Consider the following 27303-nt stretch of genomic DNA (forward strand, 5'->3'; position numbering starts at 1 on the left):
TAACAATAAAAACACACTTATATACATACAAGTCATATCGAACTTTATTATCACTAGAACTAAAAATGTGTCTATAGACAGTTAAGAGATTATTATCACCCGCTAACAGTTTGTTTGTTTTTTTGGAATTTCGCACAAAGCTACTCGAGGGCTATCTGCGCTAGCCGTCCCTAATTTAGCAGTGTAAGACTAGAGGGAAGGCAGCTGGTCATCACCACTCACTGCCAACTCTTGGGCTACTCTTTTACCAACGAATAGTGGGATTGATCGTCACATTATAACGCCCACATGGCTGAAAGGGCGGGCATGTTTGGTGTGACCGGGATTCGAACCCGTGACCGTCGGATTACGAGTCGAACGTCTTAACACGCTTGGCCATGCCGGGCCCCACACCCGCTAACATCTTTAAGGTTAACGTCTCATTTTCTGATTATATTTGTTTGTTTTGAATTTCGCGCAAAGCTACTCGAGGGCTATCTGTACTAGCCGTCCCTAATTTAGTAGTGTAAGACTAGAAGGAAGGCAGCTAGTCATCACCACCCACTCTTGGGCTACTCTTTTGCCAACGAAAAGTGGGATTGATCGTAACATTATAACCCCCACATGGCTGAAAGGGCGGGCATGTTTGGTGTGACCGGGATTCGAACCCGTGACCGTCGGATTACGAGTCGAACGCCTTAACACGCTTGGCCATGCCGGGTCGTTGTGATTATATACCAAAAACTTATCATTAGTAAGCAACGACTTATAATCACATGATACATGTAAATGTCTTAATGATTTACACATTATAAATAAAATGTAATTGTTGAGAATATTGTCCATTTTAATAAGGAATAAACTACGTGCAACTAACAACCAAGCTGCAATAAAATAATTATTTTTGTTAGGTTCTCAGTTTAGTGATATGCTTCCTGTGTGTGTGTGTTGTACATTCCCTTGCTGTAACTGTTTTATCAATAAATGAGAAACTCAGTGTATAATGTCCTAACGTTCGTTTATAAACTGTGTGGATATGTTTCAACTTCAGCGTGTTGTGAACTTGATACATTTTCATTAATATTAGCTGGTTTAGTGCGCTTTACTGGCGGCATCTATTGATTATTCTTATAAACAACATAAAATAAAATCTATTTGATGTGCCTTTCACTGATCCAATAGTTGCGTGATTTTTTGTTATTCTAACTCGTTCATCAGTTCGACCACCTTTTCACCCAGAATTAATCACATTTTAAAATTGTGACGGAATTACTATTATATACCTATTTTAATATTGACGTTTTTATAACTTATACTGTTAAATAGGCATTGAGAAATTCCCGCCTATTCACTAACATTGTAGAAGATTCTCAAGTGTAAGAGTCAATAACATATATGTGTGTGGTACGTAAACATAGGTGATTGCCAGCGTTGTTGCCTTAGCTAAAATTTATAGAAACATTCCTCACGCCTGTAAATGTAACCAACTCGCCATGCCAAAAGACGGTATATATACTGTTGGTTTGTTATACCTCGAAAGTTATAACTATAATTAACGCTTATTAATCGGGAACATCACATACATTGACCAGAAACGTTTATAGAATTCAAACATTAAAAACCATTTAAATAGCCCTGTATGGTCAGGTTATTAGGGCACTCGATTTTTGGGGCTGTTATAATTTGGCGGGTCAATCCCACTATTCGTTGGTAAAAGAGTAGCCCAAGAGTTGGCGGTGGGTGGTGATGACTAGCTGCCTTCCTTATAGTCTTATACTTCTAAATTAGGAACGGCTAGCGCAGATAGTCTTTGTGTAGCTTCCTGATAACGAGAAATGTACGTAAAGTAGAAATCTATGTACAGACGACTGGTATGGGTATTAAAACTTTTATTAAAATAAAGCAGAGAACAACATTTCGACCTTCTTAAGTCGTCTTCAGGTTATAACCATACTGATCATTCGTTTGACACCTGCAACACTGATCAGCACAGCTATTTGAGCCACATCCACAGATCAAATTATTAAGTTGCCCTGATTCGAGCTGCTGGTGCCTGTCCCATTGTCTTTGGTTGTTTGCTATTTTATGAACGTCTTTCCTATTGACCTAAAATGGATCCACCAAGTTGTACATTTTTATGTTGATCTGGCGTCGTATCATCAACAGATATACAACACCAAAGTACACGTAACTCAGACCTGTTCCTTGAATGACAGTGGCTACTTGCCAGGAACAGTCGTTTCAATCTTTCAAATTCCAGATTGTTAACTGATGCACAGTTCTGCTCCCTATACAATGTACTACCAGATATTTATATTCCGAATAAATTGTTATTTCACAGTATCCAGAAACTTAAATCTGTCAACTTTCTGCGCTAACACATAAAGTATAGATATGTTTCAGCATGTCCAAAGAATGACCTTGTGGTTTTATACAATAAACAGGAACTACCCGTGACTGAGTCGGTTGTCTATATATATATCTTGTGAACAAATATATGTATAATGAATAAGTGACTAACCTGGCTGTTTGACCTATCAGGAAGTAAAGTTTCTTTCAAGAGTTTCATACTACGTTGAATGAGAAGTAAAACTACGCCAGTGTTAGGACTAGAAAGTACTTTTCTTGTCTAAAATACTTCATTCGAATATCTGCCTTCTCGTGATTTGGTACAGAATGTGGTGTTTTAAACACACATATTTTTATTTTCCCTTGGTTGAGAAACTGCAATTCGTAAGAATGTGGATATTTAGCCTGATAGCTTAAGGTGCTACATCTTGTGTGTCATCATTATGCATGTCAAACATGGCGCCTACCTGCTTACCAGACCTTCCCATCAGAATGTACTTCGTAGAACATAATAAACAACAATTTCTATGTCATTTCTTCGAATGTCACTGCTACAACCGGTTGGTGCGTTCAACATTTGAGCAGATGTTTTGTTATTAACTATCACTTCATCAAACTCTGGTAGATGTAACCTTTTTGGATGTTATTACTCTGGTTAGTCCATGAATTTAGAATTAATACATTACCTCATTATTCAATAAGTCCCCCAGTGGCACAGCGGTACGTCTGCAGACTCGTACCGCTAGAAACAAGGTTTCAATACCCGTGATGGGCAGAGCATAGATAGCCCATTGTTTAGGTTTATGCTTAATTTCAAATAAACACTATTGCAAATCTTTTTATTCTTAAGTTTACTGCAAGAAGATTAAATACGACAATTCATTCTCCACAGACACAGTTTTCTTCTTCATACTGCCTTTCTTATATATAACAAACATCATTTGTACAGTAGGTCAGGGAAGACTTCTATATTTCGATCTTCTCGATATGGCTCAACCAACCTCTCCTTCCCAAGCTTCACATCCTAGTTAATCTTTTGTTCAAAAATAATTAGCTTTTACCAGTAGATGACAGTACAAAACTACTAGATGCGATGTTTAAAAGACATGATTGTTTTTCACCAGTGTTGAAAGGACCAATAAATGAGCATTTCAAAGATTTTGCTACATTTACATCTATCATCCTTCCTCTGCCTGTAATTCTTTCTTCCTTTATGGTGATTTTTGAATTTATTTTTGCTTGGATAGCAACGTTGTAGTTGAACCTCAAGTCATTTTGGGATATTATTGTGAAATCAACCATCACAAAAGTGCTCAAACTTTCAGAATTGCATCTATCATCCCTCCTCCGCCTGTAAATGTCTTCTTTTCTGGAACCTCGACGATGTAAATTAATCTAGTGGAAATTTCTATTTTGCAATTGGCTAAGTACTTCGGCAGGTAGACATTTCATCACCAACTATGCCTGTTAGAAAATGGGCATAGTTGGGAAATTTTGAAGTGAACAACTGCAGTTTCATTGACTTATCAGTTACAATTTTAAGTTACTGGTGTAATTTGTGTACATCCTTATTGGCTTCAATACACATCTGAGAAAATAATTTCAAAATCCTGATTTGGGAGAATGTAGCCGACCTTCTTGTCAAACGTTATCAATGGTTACAAATGATTAAACATTTTAAAATGCAGTAGCTATTGAAGTTATCAAAATTTTAACATTTTGTTTAAACAGTTACTTGAGATTGTGTAAAAATTCTAAATATTTTAAATTTGTTTTTTCTGACAGTTTACGATATGATACAACCAAGTGTATAAAGCTTCATCTGCAAATATTAAATCACAATCATGTACAGCCTTGAAAATCATATTAACTGTACCTGCTGCGTACATTCTAACCCAACTAGAAGTTGAAGCCAGTATCACTATAGAAATACTTAACTTCCCGAAAATACAGACATCACTATGTGTATTTTCCTTCACAAGAATCAGCATCTTCCAGCTACTCGGGTCTCGACCAAGTGTTTTCTAGTGTACTTTGTCAATAACTTCATACAAAATGAAACTGGTACGTGTGCTTCATCTAATATATTAGTTTTTCTTTGAATTGTGTCAGAGTCGTGATTATATTAGACATATCTAAAGACAGATATGAAGGCAATCTTAGATACTGACTGTGCGTGTTATGCTTCATCAATATCAACTTCTGATAATATTATAGATACCATCATTCTGATTCTGATGGAGAAATTTCGTCTACAAGTATGGATGCTGCAAAAGGAGTTCCAGGCTATTTTCGGTTTTTCTCCTTTATTATTTTTTGTAATACATCACTCTTCTGAAATCACAGTAAACTTCTCTTTATTAATGACCAGTGAAACATCTGGACGAAAGCGTTATTTAGTCCACCTCTACTGAATGAATTCATAAAGAACTAATACAGACAGGTGTTGAATTGACAAAATGTCACAATTCCACAGGGTGTTTGGAAAGTCACTGTACACTTGTATAAGCATATGATTACAAAACTGCACAGTGAAGTTCCGAACACCCTGTATATAAGATACTGTAGTCAATTGTTAAATCGTATATTTTGAGCTCTCGATTGTCAAACTCATTACGAATTTAAAGTGCAAGACCTAAAATCACCGATTTTATCAAGGAAGTGATGTTACAGGTACCATTCGGATATCGAGAATTCAAATATCAGTCACTGGTTCCAACACTTTTGGCATAGTTTTTCATCTTTAAGGCGGAATGATTTTGTGAAAAAGTAGATAAACAAATTCCTTCTGGGTGTTAGGTGGTATTTTATCAGAATAATAGGAATTATCTTCAAGGTTTTATGTGTTCCAAATGAGCTTCTGTGAAATGACCAGTGACATCAGTAACAGAAAAGAACATCAGGAGTGCATAGTTTGCTGTTATACTCCAGAATTTCTTGTAGGGCTTGTACTGGTTCACCAGAACAACAATTGTTAAGTCACTATCATATAATAGCCCTGAAGAATTATATTGTGGAATAAGTAATTTTCCAGGCCAGTAGCCAATGATTTCTCTTTAAATTCTTTGTAACGTGTATTGCTAAATACTGACAATAAACATTCATAGACAACACCTTAGAAGTGATCTCAGAGACTTGTTTATTTGTTTTATAATTTCGTGCAAAGCTACACGAGGGCTATCTGCGCTAACCGTCCCTAATTTAGCAGTGTAATGCTAAAGGGAAGACAGCTAGTCATCACCACTCACCGCCAACTCTTAGTGCTACTCTTTAACCAACGAATAGTGTGATTGATCGTTACATTATAACGCCCACACGGCTGAAAGGGCGAGCATGTTTGGTCTGACCGGGATTCGAACCTGTTTCCGTCAAATTATGAGTCGAACGCCTCAACCCACCTGGCCATGCCGGACCTCGATGTGTGACAGCCAGTACTACCGCCAGCTGAAAGAGTTGAAAGGAGGAAGTTTTCTTTTCCTCAGTGTCTAGATCAGTTTAGTCTCTGCTGACGTACCACTTTTCGGTTTATAGTTTGGGTCTATGAAATCCTCTGAACAACAAATGCCTTGTAGGTACTTATATAAGAGAAATAACGATCGATCTGTCTATGTTAATAAGCCACCTTAGGTAGAATAAGAACTTTTTCACGACCTTAAACCTCTGTGTGCAACTTTCAGGATTGTACTTTAATTCAACCTGTAACAACACAAGATTCAACGAGAGGGCGCTCTTTTTCTTTCGATGCTTTGTATAAAACTGTACATAGGTAAATCACGTTCTCATCCACTTAAACGTTATTTACGCTTCCATTAAAAACTGGTTTTAACGCTAGTCTGTGTAGTTATGGGCCATCTTCACACCTCGCCTTCAGTACTCAGACCAGCTCAATCAATGCTACTTGATTGGGTGCAGTTTGTGGTCTTGAAACGAGATTTTTTGTCTTGTTTTCTCCCCATAATCTAATACTTACCAATGCTTACCTCTGCCAAAAGTCCCAATCTACACCTATTTACTGCTGCTATTGAGGATTCCTTCTTATCTAAAATACTTGTTGCTTAATTTGTATTTCTATTTTAGTGATATTTGAGACGTAGCGAAAAAAAAAAGACTGTGATATAAAAATTGAATATGGCGCTTACATTATATAATGTCTTATTTCTTTGGCCCGGCTTGACTCTTAATCTGAGGGTCGCGGGTGCGAATCCCCGTCACACCAAACATGCTCGCCCTTTCAGCCGCGAGCGTTATAATGTAACGATCAATCCCACTATTCCTTAGTAAAAAAATATCCCAAGAGTTGGCGGCGGGTGGTGATGACTAGCTGCCTTCCCTTTAGTCTTAACACTGTTAAATTAGGGTCTGCGTCTAGCGCAGATAACCCTTGCGTAGCTTTGTGCGAAATTCAAAACAAATAAACTTGCTTCTTATTAGAACAACATTTTTAAATATGTTATCCATTGGAAGACAGCCCATTTGAACAACCGTAGCAGGTGTAACTGCAAACGTAACAACGCATTAACAAAAAGTGAAATTTCTTACTCGTTTGAAGAGCTTCGTCAACTAAGATAAATAAACATATTTTTCTTTATGATCTGCCCCCCGCTAGTACAGCGGTATGTCTCCGGATTTACAACGCTAAAATCAGGGGTTCGATTCCCCTCGGTGGGCTGAGCAGATAGCCCTTTGTGGCTTTGCTATACGAAAAACACACACACACAAACACACTCTTTATGATCTCTTATTTTAAGTTCTTCATCGAGTATGACAAGAAAATATCCTATCATTCTGCATACATTCTTAAAAATGCCCTTTGGTTGTATAGCGGTAAATTTGTGTTGAATTTCACACATCTGCACAAGGACTATCTGCTCTATCCGCGCGGCGACAAATCATTGGGGGTTATTACACTGAAAACAAGGTTTCGATGCCCACAATGAGAAGGACACAAAACCCATTGTTTAGATTCGTGCTTTATAACAACGACAACAATTTTAAAAATGTGAGCAAAGGTATGTTTGTTGTTTTTTGTAGCAACACCTACGGTTCGTATGTGTATTTAATAAAGTTTACATTTTTTAAAAAATAATAGTCACTAACCTACTTTAGAAATACTTACGCTACACCATTACAAAGGTGCTACTATAATAAAATTTGTCCAACAGTTTTATATAATAGTATGTATAGTTCATATTTTTGGTACACAAAAATGAAACTGTAAACCTTAAGTTTCTAAGATAATTTAGCATGTACTGCATAGTTTAAAGTATTGTAGTGGAGGAAATATATATATTTGTTTGTGAAATAAATGGGGTAAGTATTACTTGTGCTTGTTGGTTTGAGTTGTATTTCTATCCCGAAATAAGTTAATTGGAATGGTCGTTAACGTAAGTAATCTAAGGACTGTGAGATACCGCACTAAGATCTTTGTGACTGAAGTCTTGATAGAACAGTATTACTGGATTCTTAAATATGTTCTTGCCCTGCAATCAGTTGAGTGCTAACAAGCAAGAAGGTGATCAGTTGCTAAAACGCAAGACGTTTGTGATTAAAGATTCGTTTTATTTGGTTGTTTCTCTTTAGTTTCCTAAACCTGAGTTTATGCAGAAACTTTAAGTTCCCTGTTAGGCATAAAAGTTAACTGAACACCACAGGAAAAGTTAAGCCTTTAATTGACTATTTTTACATCTTTGTTTTCAAAACAGTATATACAAAGTCTTGTAACCACCGCTTACAGTTAAAGGTGACAAGTTACTATTCAACGCGTAAATGGAATGTTTCATCTAGTTTCCGATTATTAATAGATAAAAGAACTACTTAAGTTTTTTAAGCATTTCAAAACTACTTGACATATTAGATGCTAAGGTCAAACACCAAAGTTGTCCAACTTCGGACTTTATTTATCTGCACAATTTGTTCTTGTAACGTTATTGTTACGCAAAGCGTAGCTCAATGGTTAGCATTCCAGATTGGAACTGCTGATGTGGGTCTTCGAGGGCCAGATCCCGTTGTTTTTTCGTGTGTTTTTGGTGTTTTTAAAGCACCCTCTATTGGGGCGGTAGATATGTTATTAGAGTAACAGGTATTTTACAATTAGGGACAAAACAAACAACCATTCTAATAACTCCTCAAGAAGAGTTTGGTGAATATCTGTAAGATATAGGAAAATTAACGAAGAGCATTCTAATTCCTTCTATATTATATTGCAATTGGCTGTCCAAATTTAAAGAGAATAAGTAGATAATATGAAACCGTCATTCAGCGGAAACACAAATTGAGATGTTTCAAAGTATAAATGTTTGCGCATGTTGTGCATTACATTAAAATTATCTTAGCACGATCAAATATTGAGTAAGATTTATTAGTGACAGTTGTTTAATAATACTCATCTATTTCAAAATCGGTAATACTATGTCTTAAGAATCAACATAAATTAATCTCGTAACAATATTTTCTATAGGTACATTAGATGTAATAGTAATACGGTTGCAAAGTCAAAATTTATTATACACCAAAAAAACCTTTTAAATGATAGTTAATTCAGGTGATAAAATCGAATCAAACAACAAAAATTCAATATATTGACCACATAAAAATAAATATAAGTGACACCCGCTGTATGTTTGTCCAATAATTTTTCGCACACTATTTTACAAATATGCAGTTCTCAATGGTAACATAAAAGGGTCAAAATTCTGTCCGTTCATCTGTCGCATCGATAAGTTTGGACACATAATAGTTAGATTTGAGATTAGGTTAGTAGAGGTCGTGATGAGTAAGCGTCTTAAGGCGTTGAACTCGTAATCCGAGGGTCGCAGGTTCGAATCCCGGTCTCTCCAAACATGACCGTCCTTTCAGCCTTGGGGCGTTATATGTCACGGCCAATCCCACTATTTGTTGGTAAAAGAGTAGCCCAAGAGTTAACGGTGGGCGGTGATGACTTGCTGCCTTCCCTCTAGTCTTACACTGCTAAATTAGTGACGGCTAGCGCAGATAGCCCTCGAGTAGCTTTGCGCGAAATTCAAAACACAGTACATGCGCGCCCCACCCTTGGTATTACTGGCGCGTGAAAATAAAAATAATTGGCCGAAATTCCCTGTTACATTTACTTGATTGTCAAGGAGACACTTTGATGTAGCATCATCACCAAAGTCTATCCCATCGAAACTCTCAGCTACAACTCTATAATAATGGTTTAGAAAATGAAGTTAAGAAAGTGATTCTTCCTTTTAGTAGGCCAACAAAACTAAAACCACATAAGATGTCCAACGAGAGAACCCCGAAATATATCTATCTATATCTGTGTACACAGACACACGTGTATGAGCGAAATTGTATGCTTGTTATCCGTTAACTTCTTGCATATTATTTATTAACCAATAACCACCAGAAATAGCATGGTGACACCTATGTTCTCCAGAAGAAAGATTAAGCGATCAAATTTCCACCAGTCTTCCAACAAAAATTTGACACATTTGATCTTGCCAAATAACTTCCACCATGTAATCTATTTGTGTATTTTTCTATAACATTGTGACCCCGTCAGTTACTTTATTATAAATCTTCAAAGCTCATGAACTTTACTGTTAAAGTTTCTCTAAGTCAAGTTTGCTAACGATCAATTACGTCTCTCTAGTGCGAATATTTTGTATTTGTTTTTGAATTCCACGCAAAGCTACACGAGGGTTATCTGCGTTAGCCGACCTTAATTTAGCGGTGTAAGACTAGAAGAAAAGCAGCTAGTCATTACCACCCACCGCCAACTCTTGGGCTACTCTTTACTAACGAATAGTGGGACTGACCACACATTATAACGCCCCACGGCTGAAAGGACTATCATGTCTGGTGCGACGGGGATTCGAACACGACCCTCAGGTTATGAGTCGATCGCCTTAACCACCCGGTTATGCCGAGCCTTGCTTGCGCGAAATTTAAAACAAACAAATAAAGAGATGAAAACATCATTTTAAAGAAAGCTCCATCGAACGTTCCAAGATGGATTTACGTCTCAACCCTTTGTATTTAAAATAAATCAACTACGGTAGAGAACATATAGGAAACGTATTTCATGTAGTAGATAATCCACAGCTAAAGTGCCATTATTGGTAATTAAAATAATTATTTAGTTACGCAGCTAATAGTACTTTTCCATAACACACACACACACAAAAATAATGTTAAGCTTTCTTAATCCTCTGACATCATATGGGGATACGAAGACCATAACATAATACCAGAACATAACTCTGAAACCGTATATCCAAACCAACAATATACGGTTTGCATTTAGTAGAGATGGATAGAAGTATATACCCTAGTGGCACATCTTTACGTCTGCCAACTCACAACGCTGAAAACTACAACTACAAAAAAAAATTGAAGACATTTATGAAACAAACATTACAGATGACGCTCTAATGTGAAAAGTCAGTTTTATCTCATCACCAGGAAATAGAAATATTGGTGCAAGTCACATCTGTTATTTTGTATGTCATCTCACCAGACTCGACACAGGATTTGGTAAACAACAATTTTAAGCATATCAATGACTTGCATTACGTTAAGTTGAATGTGATACTTCGTCCAAGTATTAGCACTAGATAACTGTAGCAACCATGTAATCGGTGACGTGCATTGCGTAATTTTTAACATTATGTTTTCTCCAAATGTTAGCACCAGGTAACAAGATGAGTGAATGAATAGGCTCCAACATCAAACTCGCTCTTTCAGTTGCTAACTATAATGACGTCACGTAATAATCAATGCCACTTTGCAATGTTATCTAAAGTAATTTTTTTATAAATGATTTTATGCACGTGCAGCAAGTAGCAAAGCTGTTGATTTTACGGTCACTCAACTATCTTATAAGTATTAACATAAAACTTTTTTTTTCTATGTCAGGTTCGTATATCAACGTATACTTGTTCTTTGAGTCTAGACTTATAAACTTATGTCATCATAAAGTGGATCATTATCGTAATACCTGTAGCAGTTACAGTTCTCACCGTGTTTCAGGTATTCCTGAAGATGGCACTCGAGTCGACTTTAGATACGTGAACACTTAATGCTAGATTAAGTCAGATCCTTAACTTATTTATGATTAACATATTTTCATGCATATATATATATTACATGTCTAGGATTCTCTAGCTTTTTACTAGTTTGGGTAGATTTTACAGCTGAGTTATTAGTGATTTGTGTAGAACAAGTATATTTCTTAAAAATCTGTTGAGGCTTAGTTCAGTACAATATTACTTATTGAGCTAGGTGTTTATTAAATGCGTAGCTGGCATCACTGAATTATGTTGAAACAGTTTTAAAGGTGTTCTAAATTATATCGTTAAAATATTTCAAGTTATGTCCCACAACAGATGGTAATTGTTGCTCTAACGTGACAACTGTGATAAAAATTAGGGTGAAAAACAAGGTAATTTTTTGTAAGAAAACAGGAAAAAATTGTTCAGGAAATCTTTTTTCTCAAGGATAGGCGTTTACTATGTTGCTAGTTCCCTCGTGGTCAGTCGTCCGCAACGGCCAATACCCTAAATTAACAAAATTATACATTTCAGTGAATGTCTAGAAGAATGGTAGTCAACGTAGTTGTAGCCAGGTTTCAAGTATGCATCTAAAAATTTGACCTTTCAAGTCCAATTGGAACGAAAAGGCAAAGATTTCAGGAAACCTATACTTACTTGTGAGGGCTCTCAGTTACAATTAATGTTTACAGTTTTTTACTGACCAAACAGTTTACCATTATTTTTATGATTTAGGTTTGTTTTTTGTGTGTGTTTTTTGCTTTGAAAGTTACAAAATTTTATTTAAACATTTACAAACGAAGACAGAGACAAACCACAACTTCACCTTTATCTTTTCAAGAGACAAACCACAACTTCACCTTTATCTTTTCAAGAGACAAACCACAACTTCACCTTTATCTTTTCAAGAGACAAACCACAACTTCACCTTTATCTTTTCAAGAGACAAGCCCCAACTGCAGCTTTATCTTATAAAGAGACAAACCACAGCGTCATCTTCATTTTATAAAGAGACAATCCACAACTTCATTAAGTTTTCAACTAATATTACTGTTTTAAATTTCTTTGTGTTAAATTTATTTAATTATTAAAGATTTTTCTTTTAACATTTTATCGATTTCCTCATCTTCTGTACGTCTTTCTATCTTCATCTTTGTTTACATTCATTCGTTTTCATCTTTCTTCATCAAGTAATCAATGCTGTAGATTTGTGCGGCTTTCATTTAAAATGTGTAATGATTTTCACCCGAATCTTCAATAATTTTCTTCTGTTCGTATGCAGTGGCTTCATTACGTCTGTTGTTATTTCTTCTCTGACGTTTCTTGTATTTCCTAGTTTATTCGAAGTTTTATTCGATTTGTCATTATTTTAGTGTCAGACGAAGTTTTTGTGGTTAGCATGCCCAGGATATACACTTGCGGATTTGAGGTTTGCGACCCGTTACCACTAGATCGTGTTACATACTTCGAGGATGTTGGTGCGTTATCAAGGTAACCAATCAAAACTTACTATTCAATCAGCAAGATCAGTCCAAGAGTTTGCGATGACTACCGATGACTTACTAGCTTCCTTCCTTTTGATTTATCGGCTCCTATTCTGGGATGGTTAAATTTTATATCTTTGTCCAAATGTGTAAAGCAATACATAAGCTATCGTTTTCTTACGTACTTGGCCTGGTATGGCCAGGTGATTAGAACTCTGGACTCGCATTCTGAGGGTCGTGGTTTCGAATCTCCGTCCCACCAAACATGCTTGCCCTTTCAGTTATGGGGGCGTTATTATACGTGATAACCAATCCCTGAATATGTTGGTAAAAAGAGTAGCCCAATAGTTAGCAAATGAGGGAAAACTAGCGAAGATAGTACTTGTATAGCTTTGCGCAAAATTCAAAACAAACCAAACTCTCAGTGTACTTGTAGGAACTAAATGTTAATTATCTACAGCGGTGAAATAACTTTTACAAAAAGAATGATGACAAATAAAACTTTTCGATGTTTTTCTCGTTCATTACCAAAAATGGTGGTCTTAAGAACTTATAATCTCCATTTAAACATTAATTATACTTTCAGACAAATATTAAAATATTTTCGGTAAATGTGTGTAATGGATCACCATTCGGATGAACTCCTATAATAGTTCAAATATCTACGTTTTATAACTTGTTATTAATAAATGCTATATGTAAGTTTGTTTACTTTTATAATTTATTTCGTGTCATTCTAGGATGCATCATTTCATTAGTTATAAACTTTGATGTTTACAGCTGCCACTCGAAATTTGAAAGGAAATAATTGAATCTTGGCAGCCATCTTGCTACATCTCCTACTATAGCTTAAGACTGTTCTTTCTTTAGGGTACACCGATAGGACACCAGTAAGTCTTCGGATTTACAATGCTACGATTAAGGGTTCGATTCCCTTAGGTGGACACAACAGATATCCTTCTGTGTTGTTGTTATAGGAAACCACACACCTTCTATTAGGTTTCTTTGTTCATTTTGAATTTCGCGCAAAGCTACACGAGAGCTATCTGTACTAGCCGCCCCTAATTTAGCAGTGTAAGACTAGAGGGAAGGCAGCTAGCCATCACCCCCCACCGCCAACTCTTGGGCTACTCTTTTACAAACGAATAGTGGGATTGACCGTCACATTATAACGCCCCCACGGCTGAAAGGGCGAGCATGTTTGGTGCGACTGGGATTCGAACCCGCGACCCTCAGATTACGAAAGGAGTGTCTAAACCACTTGACCATGCCGAGCATCCTTTTATTAGGAAATATCTACTTGTGAGTAGTAGCAACGATTAATGTGTGGTTATTAATTACAAATATCACACCAAGAGGACTTAGCATGGACAGATAATTAAGGCACTCGACTCGTAATCCGAGGGTCGCAGGTTCGAACCCCCGTCACACCAAACATGCTCGCCCTTTCAGCTGGGGGCGTTATAATATTACGGCCAGTCTCACCATCATTTGGTAAAAGAGTAACCCAACAGTTGGCTGTGGGTGATGATGACTAGCTACCTTCCCTCTAGTCTTACACTGCTAAATTAGGGACGACTAGCGCAGATAGCCCTCGTGTAGCTTTGCGCGAAATTCAAAACAAACCAAACCATACCAAGAACAATTCTCTAATTTTGAATTGCTTGTTAATTTGTTATTAAGCTATACAAATGCCTGTTTGTGCTATGTCTATCGCGACTGTCGAAACTCGATTTTTAGCGTTGTAATTCCTCACTCATCGCTGAACCACAGGGAAGAGTGTAGAAAGTTAAGAATGATGAACTGCGATATGAACCTTACAAGCTCCGTTCTTCTTGTGATTGTAGTTCGTGTTCCGTCGCTACGAAAACCACCCTTGAGGCCTTGGATGGTCAAATCCCACTCTTGGTTAAACAAAGTAGGACAAGAGGTGCCTACCCTCTAGTTTATCACCTCAAAATCGGGGCCAACTATGCGAAGAAAGCTCGTATAGTTTTGTGCGAAAATGCTAAAACAAACGAGTCGTGTTTTCTTGATGAGATAATACGTATACTACGTCAGAAGTGTCGCTTTAATAATAATAATGAAAAAAAACATTTCACTTTTTGGTTTAAAAATTATTTGTGTCAGTTTTTTGCTCATACCTTTCAGAGTTTATTTGCTTTTATGATTAACTCCTTCTGCCTAGTCGATAGTATATTAAAAAATATGACAGTAGAAATGAAAAATAAATGACTGAACTGGAAACCAGTTCTTCGTGGCGATTACCGAGACTGATAGGGGTCCATTATTACGTTTATACAGTTCATCTGTTCTTATTGGTTGGTTTTGAATTTCGCGCAAAGCTACACGAGGGCTATCTGCGCTAGCTGTCTCTAATTTAGTATTGTAAGAGTAGGAAAAAGGCAGCTACTCATCACCACTCACCGCCAAGTCTTGGGCTACTCTTTCCCCTCTACTGACAGGGCGAGCATGTTTGGTGTAATGGGGACTTGAATCCGCGACCCTCGAATTACGAGTTGAGTGCCTTAACCACCTGGCCATGCAGGGCATTCAACTGTTCTAATTGGAAGAACTAGAAAAGTTCAGATCTTCAATACATAATGAATTATAAAACAAACCAGTTGTTGTTTTGTTTTGAAAGAATAATGGAGCAACACTCAAGAAAAGAGACAGCAGTGGATCTACGAACTTAGAATGCTAATTTTCGGGGTTCGATTTCCCTGGAAGATAGCCTAATGTAGCTTTGATCTAAAATAAGCAGACGTTTAAAACTAAAATATCATTTAACTAAAACTAATCAATCAGTAATGGTATAATCTCATTTTTTACAGATGTATTATAAATGAACTAAATAATGTAAGCTATTGCACAAAAAAATCAGGTTTAATCTAATTTACTAATATGAAATATTAGACTCGGCTTATATCTGTATAATTGTAATAGTACTGTCCGTCATGCATCCATGTAATTACTTCGTAAGGCGTGGATGGATCTTTACTATAATTGGTATGGAGGTTTTCCCTACCATCAGAGGTCAAAGGCGTTTGTTGATTCGCATTAAAATGTTATTAAACTACTATTTTATCATATTATATTCTATTATAAGAAAAGTTTGGTATTCAATTGCAGATTATAATTCAATAGATAGTAATATACGTTAATCAATTTCTTACTTTGAAAGTATATATTAAAATAAACATCCTAAATATCGATATTTGTGTGTCACGTGGTATATTGAATGCAACATTAGTTCAAATTAGATGTTTCTGATGTCTAAATACAAAGTCTAGAATTTTCAAACGAATTAGATACTCATATTACCGTGTCTGACAAGCTGGAATGTAAAATAAGAACCTCTTGTCTTTTCTATTGATACTCATATTACCGTGTCTGACAAGCTGGAATGTAAAATAAGAACCTCCTTGTCTTTTCTATTGATACTCATATTACCGTGTCTGACAAGCTGGAATGTAAAATAAGAACCTCTTGTCTTTTCTATTGATACTCATATTACCGTGTCTGACAAGCTGGAATGTAAAATAAGAACCTCTTGTCTTTTCTATTGATACTCATATTACCGTGTCTGACAAGCTGGAATGTAAAATAAGAACCTCTTGTCTTTTCTATTGATACTCATATTACCGTGTCTGACAAGCTGGAATGTAAAATAAGAACCTCTTGTCTTTTCTATTGATACTCATATTACCGTGTCTGACAAGCTGGAATGTAAAATAAGAACCTCTTGTCTTTTCTATTGATATTCATATTATCGTGTCTGAGAAGCTGGAATGTAAAATAAGAACCTCCTTGTCTTTTCTATTGATACTCATATCACCGTGTCTGACAAGCTGGAATGTAAAATAAGAACCTCCTTGTCTTTTCTATTGATACTCATATTACCGTGTCTGACAAGCTGGAATGTAAAATAAGAACCTCTTGTCTTTTCTATTGATACTCATATTACCGTGTCTGACAAGCTGGAATGTAAAATAAGAACCTCTTGTCTTTTCTATTGATTTTCATATTACTGTGTCTGACAAGCTGGAATGTAAAATAAGAACCTCCTTGTCTTTTCTATTTTCAGATATATTATTATATTTTTAGAATCAACCAAGATGGCTCTGCCCACCTTTTTAGTTTTTGAAACTATTTGCTCACACACCAACATTGGGTCTCCCAGTGACGTATGTCTAACCAATCGAAAGCTTACAATGTCCTCCTAGCTTTTTTTAAAGCCTCTGCAAAGTATTTGCGCGGCAACCACTTTCTTTTCATGTTAGATTCTAAGTATTAATGTAAGACGCTAGTGCGTTCGAAATTTCATAATTTTTTAGACTCAAATACAGGTTAGTTACTAAGCATGATAAATTATAGTGGAAATATGTGATATTTCTGTAGTAATTTATAATTTTAGTTATTCCTAAATATATATATATATACACACACATACAAAACCTAAAAAAAATATTTTGCCGTATATCCTATGGCAGACAGCAAATGAGTACAAAATTCGTAACTGAAATAGATAATTGTTTGTTATACTTCTTTACTTACTGTTCTATGTTTGGGAAAAAGAAGTGTACGAACTTGTAAGTAATAATAATGTATATACATATATCATGCATTATAGCTGAAATGTGATTGTATCTTACAAAATAGCAGTCCACTAAAACACAGCCAAGACAGGCCACTTGTTTTCTTGGTTGCGGTAATATGAATACACGTGCGCCGCGTCATTGGAAGTTCTATAGTGTTTGCCAAGCGTGGTTGAAAGATCAATAAAATAAAAATAATATATGTGTGTGTGTGTGTGTGTAATGTTATGATATTTAAACTATTTAGACTAACCATTTGTGTATTTATGTTATAATTTTAGTCGTTCCAAAACGAAAAAAGCGTAATTTATATTATTTTCTAATTTTTATGGTAGTTCCGAAGTCGGTCAAATCAACCTAATCCGTACAGAGATATAGTAGAAAAAATTACAGATAAAATATAAAGTTTTGTTTCAAAAAGTTATTATTATCTGATGGTTATAGAGAATTGACATGTATAATATGAAAATTTTGTGATGCATAAAATTATTTTGAATCTTAAAATAAAAATTACTTTGTGTGTTGGATAGTCAATTCAAAAAGAAAAACGTTACGAGAAGAACAGTACTTGAGAAATCGTACACATCTTAAAAGAAACGTGACACTTTCTTCACGTTAAAGTACGCTTATTAATTTAAAAATTATAGCACGAAAACTGTAACAAACACAAAATGGTTATGAGGTCGGTTCCCGTGAACGAATCCGTGCTAAAAGAGTTCATTAGTTTCATTTTGATTTTTGCGGGTTTTCTAAACATTTTTGCGTTTTTTCACTACTACTTCGCACCCTGAAGACGGATCTTAACCAAAGTACAAAGCTGTGTCTTATGCTGTTTTATCTACGCGATAAAAAAACATCTTATCCAAACATTTTGTGGAAGTATTAATATTACCGAAGAATCACATCTCACAGTTTCCTCAAACCAATTGAGAAAGTTAATTGTAAAGTTTTAGTCTTAGGCCTAAATCAGAAGATACACTTTTTATATAAGCTCTTGGAGCGCTTAAGGTTAAGTAGACAACATTTTAAACTAGGAATATTATTGGCCAAATTTGGTGGCTTTGTAGATCATATTGTACCAGTAGGCGATTTCTGTTTTTTTTTGTATAAAAAAATCGGTTTGTGTTACACAAAGAAATAAATCATTTTGACTGTTTTGTCCAGTGTAGTCAAACAGAGCAACACAGTTAGCAGTTTTAGAGGTTATATTCATCTATCAGACCACTTTTTTGGAATCGTGACGTTGAACATGATTAATAACAAAATTTCTTGATCTCAGGGTTGTTCTTACTTTTCATACCGTGTTATTTCACAGGTGTTTGAAGTTCTCGTGATCACGTGACTTGTTGGATACGAAAAAGAAATACTGAATACAGAATGATACATCCAGTAAACCGGTGCGAAAAGTTGAGAGATAAATTAGTTTTATCGTCAGAATAAATGCATTGTAGCTAATTTGTAGTCAAACAGCAATAACTTTAAAATCCGTAATTCGAGGGTCGCGGGTTCGAATCCCCGTCACATCAAACATGCTCGCCCTTTCAGCCGTGGGGACGTTATAATGTGACGGTCAGTTTTACTATTTGTTGGTAAAAGAATAGTCCAAGAGTTGTCTTTATTCTTACACTGCAAAATCAGAGACGCCTAGCGCAGATAACTCTCGTGTAGCTTTGCGCTAAATTCAAAACAGACCAAATTAATTCAGCATCTTTGCATTCGGTCCAGTTTTTGGGGCCCCCTAGATAAACCTGCATGACCCTAAAGGTACCAGCAACTCCCATTTTGGGAAACACTGAAGTAGAGAAACTGTAGTAAAAGTACACCAAAATGTGCGACGTTATTTATACAAAGACGTTCTGATGTTTAAGACGATAACACTAAACGTGCAATGACAACAAAGATAAAAGAATTGTGTAGTTTTAAAGCCATATAGACACTAAATTTTGATAAGAAAGTAAAGGAAGTATGACTATGTTTTTTGTATCCCATTATAGGATCACATACAGGAAGTCTTAAACAAGTGGGACCAAATTGATGATGAAATTTGGGCTAAAATTATCTGTATGGAGAGATATCGTCGAGTTGCTAAAGCCTACGCCAGAACACCTGTCCTAACCATAAACGGATCAGATGATGGGTTTGACGGATTTAGGTTAGTTTTTGCATTGTGTATCGTTGTTAACGGATAAAAATTCACTTTACCTATAAAGATGAAATGTGTGTTTGTTTGCACCCTAACTCCTCAGATCGTATTGGGCCAATCTCAATCAAAATGTGTACGTAAACACTATGTATTATGGGGGAATGTTCTAAAGAGGGTCAAAACTAAACATGACCTGAATTCTATTTTGTAAAATGTGTTGGTTATACACTCCCAGCATATTGGGTTAATCTCAAACAAACATGGCAGGTTGACACTTTAGACAATGTTGAATATTCTAAATGGATTCAAGAACAAAGTATGAAAGTTACTGGATTGTTCCTCCAACAGCCAATAGCCAATAACTTGTAAGGTCTTCAAGGGTTGGAATATTTTAAAACCGTTATGTCTTGGTCAACTGCAATTGCTTTTTTATGAAGAAACTTCATATTTAAGATGTTTAGAATAATTTTGTTGGTCAAGTTAATACTTCAGTGGTGGATTCAGAGAAGGAGTATAGGGTGACACATTTTAACTGTTAAGTTGGGGTTTCTTTCTCTTGTTAAGATCGTGTATTTCTATGTAACATCTTTGTGTAAGGGTGGAGGTTTGGAGTTGAAACTCCAAATAGTATAAATTTTAGGGTGGTTTCACGAACTGAAAGGATAACTCCCTTCCCACAACTGGTTGTAGGCAATAAAAGACAGTAGGAGTTGAGACGTTACGAGTGTAAACACTCTGATCAGCACTCTTAATCGAGTTTCCATGATACAGTGTAGTTGGCTTGTTTAACACTAAGCGTTTGGATTTCGACTGATAAATGGGATATCCTCAACGTATTTGGGTGCTATTACCACAGGCATTTTCCATTGTGACATCAAGTTGACAACTGGAGCCTCTTATGGCAATTCTACTGTAATATTTATTTTACTTTATTTTTTATAGTGATGATTTAATTGTCTACTAACGTAACTGGTACTGTTAGAATTATTTATTCATTCATATATTTCTCAAATATGTGTATCGTCAACGCAATATATCTTACTTTATCTGCGATGAAAGTACAAATTGTTATTAGCAGGTGGAGAACTATTTTAAATCGTGAAACTCGTAATGTCTTCATTTTTCCTTTTTTAGAATTGGCCTTTGTGGGTTTGATAATCCAATGAGGGATTCTGAAACTGAAGAGGTTAAACGCCATATTGGAAACGTGAGTGCTTAGATTATAATACGTTTACTTTTTCATACCAAGTTATAAAGGCAATCACAATTAAGACACTTTCAAACATTATTTTGTTATTATGTAAACAAATAATAGTAACAAAATTAAATTATATAAGTTTGCCGAGCAAGTCATAACATTTATTCACCTTTCAGAAGCTGCTTATTTATTCTGTTTACTTTACGTTGGGAATTAATCCTTCGATGGACGAGCAGTGAAAAACGAATAAGATGTGTTGGAAACAAACAAACTAAATAATATTTGTAAAAATTCATCAATGACATTCTAAACAATCTTGAAAAGTACGTTGAGGAATATACATAATTACTGAAACTTTACCTCGGTGGACTATACCTATAATCTGACGTGGCTTTGATATAAGAAAAAAAAACTTGGACAGTGACATCAATTAAAAATAAAATAAAATAGTTCTTGTTATTTATAATTATATTTCTACATTTATTAATTGTGACATTGCTTCGGTAATTCAATATTTTTAGATAATAATTTTTATAAAAGAAACAAAAATGTAATGATTAATGCGTGTTTCATTCTGATGTTAGATATAAAAACCTTCTTAACAACTACGATTATAATAGAATAACATGAACACCATATAATCTCGTAGTTTAGAAAACTTTTAAGTGTGCAGTTTAAGTATCTACAAAAAAATTCAGCCATCTTTTTACGCAGTAACACACTTCCTCTGCCACTAGGGAGTAAAATTCAAGATGGACAACAGCGGAAACATCATGATGAAACGTGTCAGCAAATGTAATGTTTATATCAAGGATATCAGCGACGAAGAAACAGCGGCATCTATCAAAACTAGCAGCCAATTAGAACAAGAAAAAGCAGTAAAGGTGAAATTGAATTAGTTGTTATATGATATTTAAAAAATGCCGCCAAAAGGAAATGTTAGTAAATATTGTTGCGTACTATTTATCTCGAACGACTCTCCGATTTATTGTGTTACATATGTTATCGAATTACGACTTCAAATAGCTGGAAAGTTTAATGTTAAAAATTCATTGATTATCGATATATATCAACTTGAAGATATTTGTGAACAAGATTGGCACACACAATTCTCTTTCTTAACACAGTTATATATATTTTAATATACAAACAAAAATACCGTTTATAATAACAATTATTACAAATAATGATTTACATTCAAAAGTTTTATGAATTTTCAGACATTATCGATCCTTCTGTTTGGTCTGGAACTAAATATTTTATCAACGGTTCACGACGAACGAATGGTTAATTCTATGTTGATATTGTTACACTTCGCTTAATGGCTAGCCTCACTCCGTTTACAATCTGACTTTTCTCCGACGTAGAACTACTAACGTGCGAAGTAAATTCTCTAAAATTAAACAGTTTGTAATGTTTAAAATCTACAAACGTTCCTGGTCAAGATCTGTAGTTTTACGATTAATAAACGTTAATCATAATTATAGCTTCCAAAGCTCATAGTATACTGACTGTAGCAAACGAACAATATTATTAATGTCTCTCCGCGTATTGCGTAGGGTATATTTTATATTCATTAGGCGAGATTTTCGAAAATTCACCTGGCAGTAATACTGGCCGTCACACACCGAGGTCCGGCATGGCCAGGTGGGTTAAGGTGTTTGACTCGTAATCCGCAAACTTGAATCTTCGTCGCACCAAACATTCTCGTTTTTTTAGCTGTGGAGACATTATAATATTACGGTCAATCCCACTATTCGTTGGTAAAAGAGTAGCCCAAGAGTTGGCGATGGGTGGTGATGACTAGCTGCCTTCCCTCTCGTCTTACACTGCTAAATTAGTTAGGGACGGCTAGCGCAGATAGCCCTCAAATAGTTTTGCGCGAAATTGAAAAACAAACTATATATACACATAAGTAAGTTCAAAAAGAGCAGAGATAGCTGAACGAATGAGAATTTAATTTATGGTAAATAAAAGTGTTTACAAAGAGGGTGTATTCTATGATATGTCACTGACTTTTAAAGTGAAATATTTTTAAAATATTCACACACAATATTCAAACGTGTTCTCTAAAAACAAACCAACAAACATACATACACACCGAGTACATCGTTGATTCTTACACTCAAGAATCTTCTACAAATTTAGAGGTCAGGAGGAACTTTCGCAATACACATTTAACAATATACATTCATGTATTTCTAAACATATATTAAACTGAAACTAACACAATATCAAAATAAATGTAAAACATTAATTTTTTTTTTACAAAGTTACGAAATTTTAATTTGACTTTACAACTTTTAAGCAACAAGAAACCAGTTCATTGCTTATAAAAACAAACAAATTTGAACTTAATTATGTGAGGAAGTACTTCCTAGTGCCTCATCGGAAACCCTGAATGTTTATAACTCTAAAATCGGGGCACAGCACAGATAGCTTTGCGCTTCACAACAAAATAAACAAAAATATGAGAATGTTGTGCAAAACCCTTGATTTTGTAAACTGCATAGTTTTGAAACAGTATATAATAATAAATACTACCAAAGATTTGATACACACACGCGCACGCCTGGGTTTTACCTGCCCCACAAATGCGCATGCGTACGCACTTAATTTCAAGGGATATAAACAAATGTATATAAATATACATTATTAGGCATTTTTCAAAACATGTTAAAACGTATCCAATATTTTAAAAAGGTCTAGTGTTGATTCTTATAACATCATAAGTTTATTTATTGATAGTGTTAGGTATAGTAAACCTTAGCCATAACCAAACGAAAAGGAAGAACGTAAACAAGTTACGGATTAGTTTATTGAACTCAGTCTGTACTTTAACAATGGGTTAACTAATGTTAGGCATAAGACAAGTGTATTTATAGATTTTAGTGTCTGTAATTAGAATTATTTTGTATCGTTCTCGAAATTCTATATTTAAGGAAGTACTGTTGTAATAAAGATACTAATTTTACCTCAAATGTTTCTGTGGTTCTGTGCTGTTATATATATGCAAAACCAAAATAAAATTCATAGTTTCCAAGAATATAACTTTGTTTTCAAGTGTGAATTCATCTATAGCATTTTTTTTTGTAATTCCAGATGAAGCCAACGTTTACAAAACGTATTAGATTTTAACAGAATATTTATCTTTAACAGAGGGTTATTTCATTATTATTTAACAGAGGAATATTTCATTTTAACAGAGGATGAATGATTAGTTTTCTTACTCTCATTATGTCTCTGTTTCTGTTCTTTTGTAGTTATTCGACATGAAAAAATTCCAACAGAATATAGCCAGAGAACTCAGAAGAGCTTACCCCGACCGTAGAAAATTAGAAACTCAGTGTATCTTTGCTGTGGCGTTTGTGAAAGATGCTCCTGAGTTATTAGAATGTCCGTGTTGGGTGATGATTATAAATATTGTAGCCCTAGACATGCTAAAGTCAAAACTACCATTTAGTAAGTTATTGTCCATTGTTTTGTGATCTTTCACAATTATCATTAACTGGAGAATAAAGACTGCTATATAAAGAGTTGAAGCATAATCATAAGGTTTATTTCAATGTAAATAATTCAGATTCTGAATATGTTTATTTTAATTGGAGAACTTTCCTATTTTGGATGTTTTAGTGTGTTTTTTTAGTGAAAGAACTGAACGTAACTGTTGTTTCTGATATGTTTCATTATTTTCAATTTATTTTGACGACTGTAATTTCCACTATTAATTCTATGTACCATAAAATGTGTTATTACGTAGAAGACTCACACTTGTTATTTAATGAAGAAATAGTTAGATCCAACTTTTACTTCGTGATAAGGCTTATCACAATAAGTGTTAGACAAGGTTGTCTATAATATTAATGGTATTTTAAACACATAACACACCTTAAGATCCATCGTTTAGGGTTATTAAAAAATATGTGAAATGTCTTGAAGTGATATGTCTCGATAAACACATAACACACCTTAAGATCCATCGTTTAGGGTTATTAAAAATATGTGAAATGTCTTGAAGTGATATGTCTCGATAAACACATAACACACCTTAAGATCCATCGTTTAGGGTTATTAAAAATATGTGAAATGTCTTGAAGTGATATGTCTCGATAAACACATAACACACCTTAAGATCCATCGTTTAGGGTTATTAAAAAATATGTGAAATGTCTTGAAGTGATATGTCTCGATAAACACATAACACACCTTAAGATCCATCGTTTAGGGTTATTAAAAAATATGTGAAATGTCTTGAAGTGATATGTCTCGATAAACACATAACACACCTTAAGATCCATCGTTTAGGGTTATTAAAAAATATGTGAAATGTCTTGGAGTGATATGTCTCGATAACACGAAATTTCTTTTTAACCAATAACTCATATTTCCAGTATGAAGACACACGCAGCATTACTACACACACACAGCATTACTACACACACACAGCATTACTACTTTACAACAAGAAATTCAGTGCTTCATATGTTCCTATAATACTACTCACGTTGTTGAACTAACAACGTATCAGAAAGATACTTCGATACCATCAGTAAACTGAATATATTAGGATGAATCAAGGTTTAATAGTTCTATCTATAACTGAATATGTTGGGATGATCAAGGTTTAATAGTTCTATCTATAACTGAATATGTTGGAATGAATCAAGGTTTAATAGTTCTATCTAGAGCTGAATATGTTGGAATGAATCAAGGTTTAATAGTTCTATCTATAACTGAATATGTTGGGATGATCAAGGTTCAATAGTTCTATCTATAACTGAATATGTTGGGATGAACCAACTTTTTGGAAGTTGAAATTACATTTGGAAATTAATGTAACTTATATTGTTACATGACTATTGCGAAATTCCTGCTTGTTCTCTACATTTGTAGAATATTCTCGAGCATAAGAATCAACAAAATATGTTTTACGAAAGCACTAGCGTATTTTGAGTTTTGTTGAGCAAACTGAAATTTGTAGACCCTCTACTTGACGTTTAAAAGTAAATGCGACACGCGAAGAGACAGTGTGTATTGTTGGTTTGTTATAGTTAGTATAACAACTAACGGAAGTATAAGTATAACGGAAGCTATAACTGTGGTAAACGCTTTTTAATTGGGGAACTATAAATATTTGACCATGAACGTTTACAGATTTCGAACGTTACAAAACATTCAACTTCAGTGAATTCACATCGGACATCAATATTCTTACGAAAGCATTACATATCTTCATTTTTGTTTGTATATTAAAATATATTTGTGTTGAGAAATAAAACTGTGTGTGTCGATCTTGCTAGCAAATACCATACATTTTGATATATATCGATATTCAGTTAACTTCTAAATTAAAATTGAAGTTTCAGGCGATTCGAAATCGTAATACAAAACATAATACATAGGATATTCGTCCATGTTAAATTATAATTCATAACACATTGCGTAGCATTACTGTCTTATGCTACTATGAATGTTAAATATAATCAGAAATATAAGTGGAGAAAACGATAAAAACCGGAACCATTAGGTTTGTAAGTTAACCCTAAACCAAGAATTTAAAAGAGACATTTCATTCGACTTAAACAAAGTCCAACAATAAATAGAAATTAAATGTAGAATAAACAACAACAAAAATCTAATATGCTCAGGTTATACATATATTAACTTGTTGTTTGATTGTTGCAATAAGAAAAAATTCTTTGTGATTTCTATCACCAGAATGTCACATTTAGATAAAATCTTGTTTGTGAGCTTGTGGTAGACAAGAGTCTGTGTTCTGCATTAGCTGTGCACCTTAATCTAATATCTATTTTTTTTTTCCTTCTGTTCTGTAAAAGACGTTTAGCAGTCCCGCCAATGTATTTTGCGAAGCATACGTTATGCACGAGTTCATGAATATCATATGTTTATGGCACAGTTTCCAATACAACTACTTTTATTGTAATTTGAGTGCTTTTTACATAATTCATTTATTTTGTAATGATATCGTGAAAATCTGTTTAAGTGTTTCGCCTCTAGTGGTAGTTTTATTCCTGACGTAGATAAAGTAAATTCGGTTAAGACGGCAGTTCACAAGACTGTTATGATTATTACTAATTTCTGTAATGTGGCTAAAGAAACTGGACATATAAATAGCATTTTAAGAAAATAACGAATTTTTATTTATATGAATAGAAAAAGTACTTATTATTAAAAATAAAAACATGGTTAATAATTTATCTTATTTGAGAGACTTCTGTTATAAACTCACGAAAAACTTATGTTGTAAAGTACCCTAAATTCATATGTTTGTGTATGTGTGTGCTGAAACTAGCTGTTAGGGTTAACAATTTTAAAGATAAAATATAGAAATGGAAAATGGATAGTTGTGTATCAGTATTAATGCTCTATGTATAATTATAGGTATATTGAATATATGATATCCCTAGAATCAAGAGCAAATATTTGAATTTTAGATATAACCCGTTTTCTATCATAAAGAATCATATCTTGAAAAAATATGGTTGAGCCCCCGACGACA

General features: G+C 34.6%; 1 protein-coding gene across 2 annotated transcripts in view; it reads left to right on the top strand.

Annotated features, from left to right (window-relative positions):
• Positions 1–27303, top strand: part of LOC143229884 (uncharacterized) — a 72427-nt gene that overhangs the window by 36908 nt on the left and 8216 nt on the right. For both annotated transcript variants that reach the window (XM_076462749.1, XM_076462750.1), the window contains exons 3-6: positions 19437–19594; positions 20720–20792; positions 21521–21667; positions 24047–24245. In XM_076462749.1, coding sequence (XP_076318864.1) covers positions 19437–19594; positions 20720–20792; positions 21521–21667; positions 24047–24245 — 577 coding nt within the window. The remainder of the gene's footprint in view (positions 1–19436; positions 19595–20719; positions 20793–21520; positions 21668–24046; positions 24246–27303) is intronic.

This window comes from Tachypleus tridentatus, chromosome 10 (genome assembly GCF_004210375.1).
Source record: "Tachypleus tridentatus isolate NWPU-2018 chromosome 10, ASM421037v1, whole genome shotgun sequence".
NCBI classification, from domain to species: domain Eukaryota; kingdom Metazoa; phylum Arthropoda; class Merostomata; order Xiphosura; family Limulidae; genus Tachypleus; species Tachypleus tridentatus.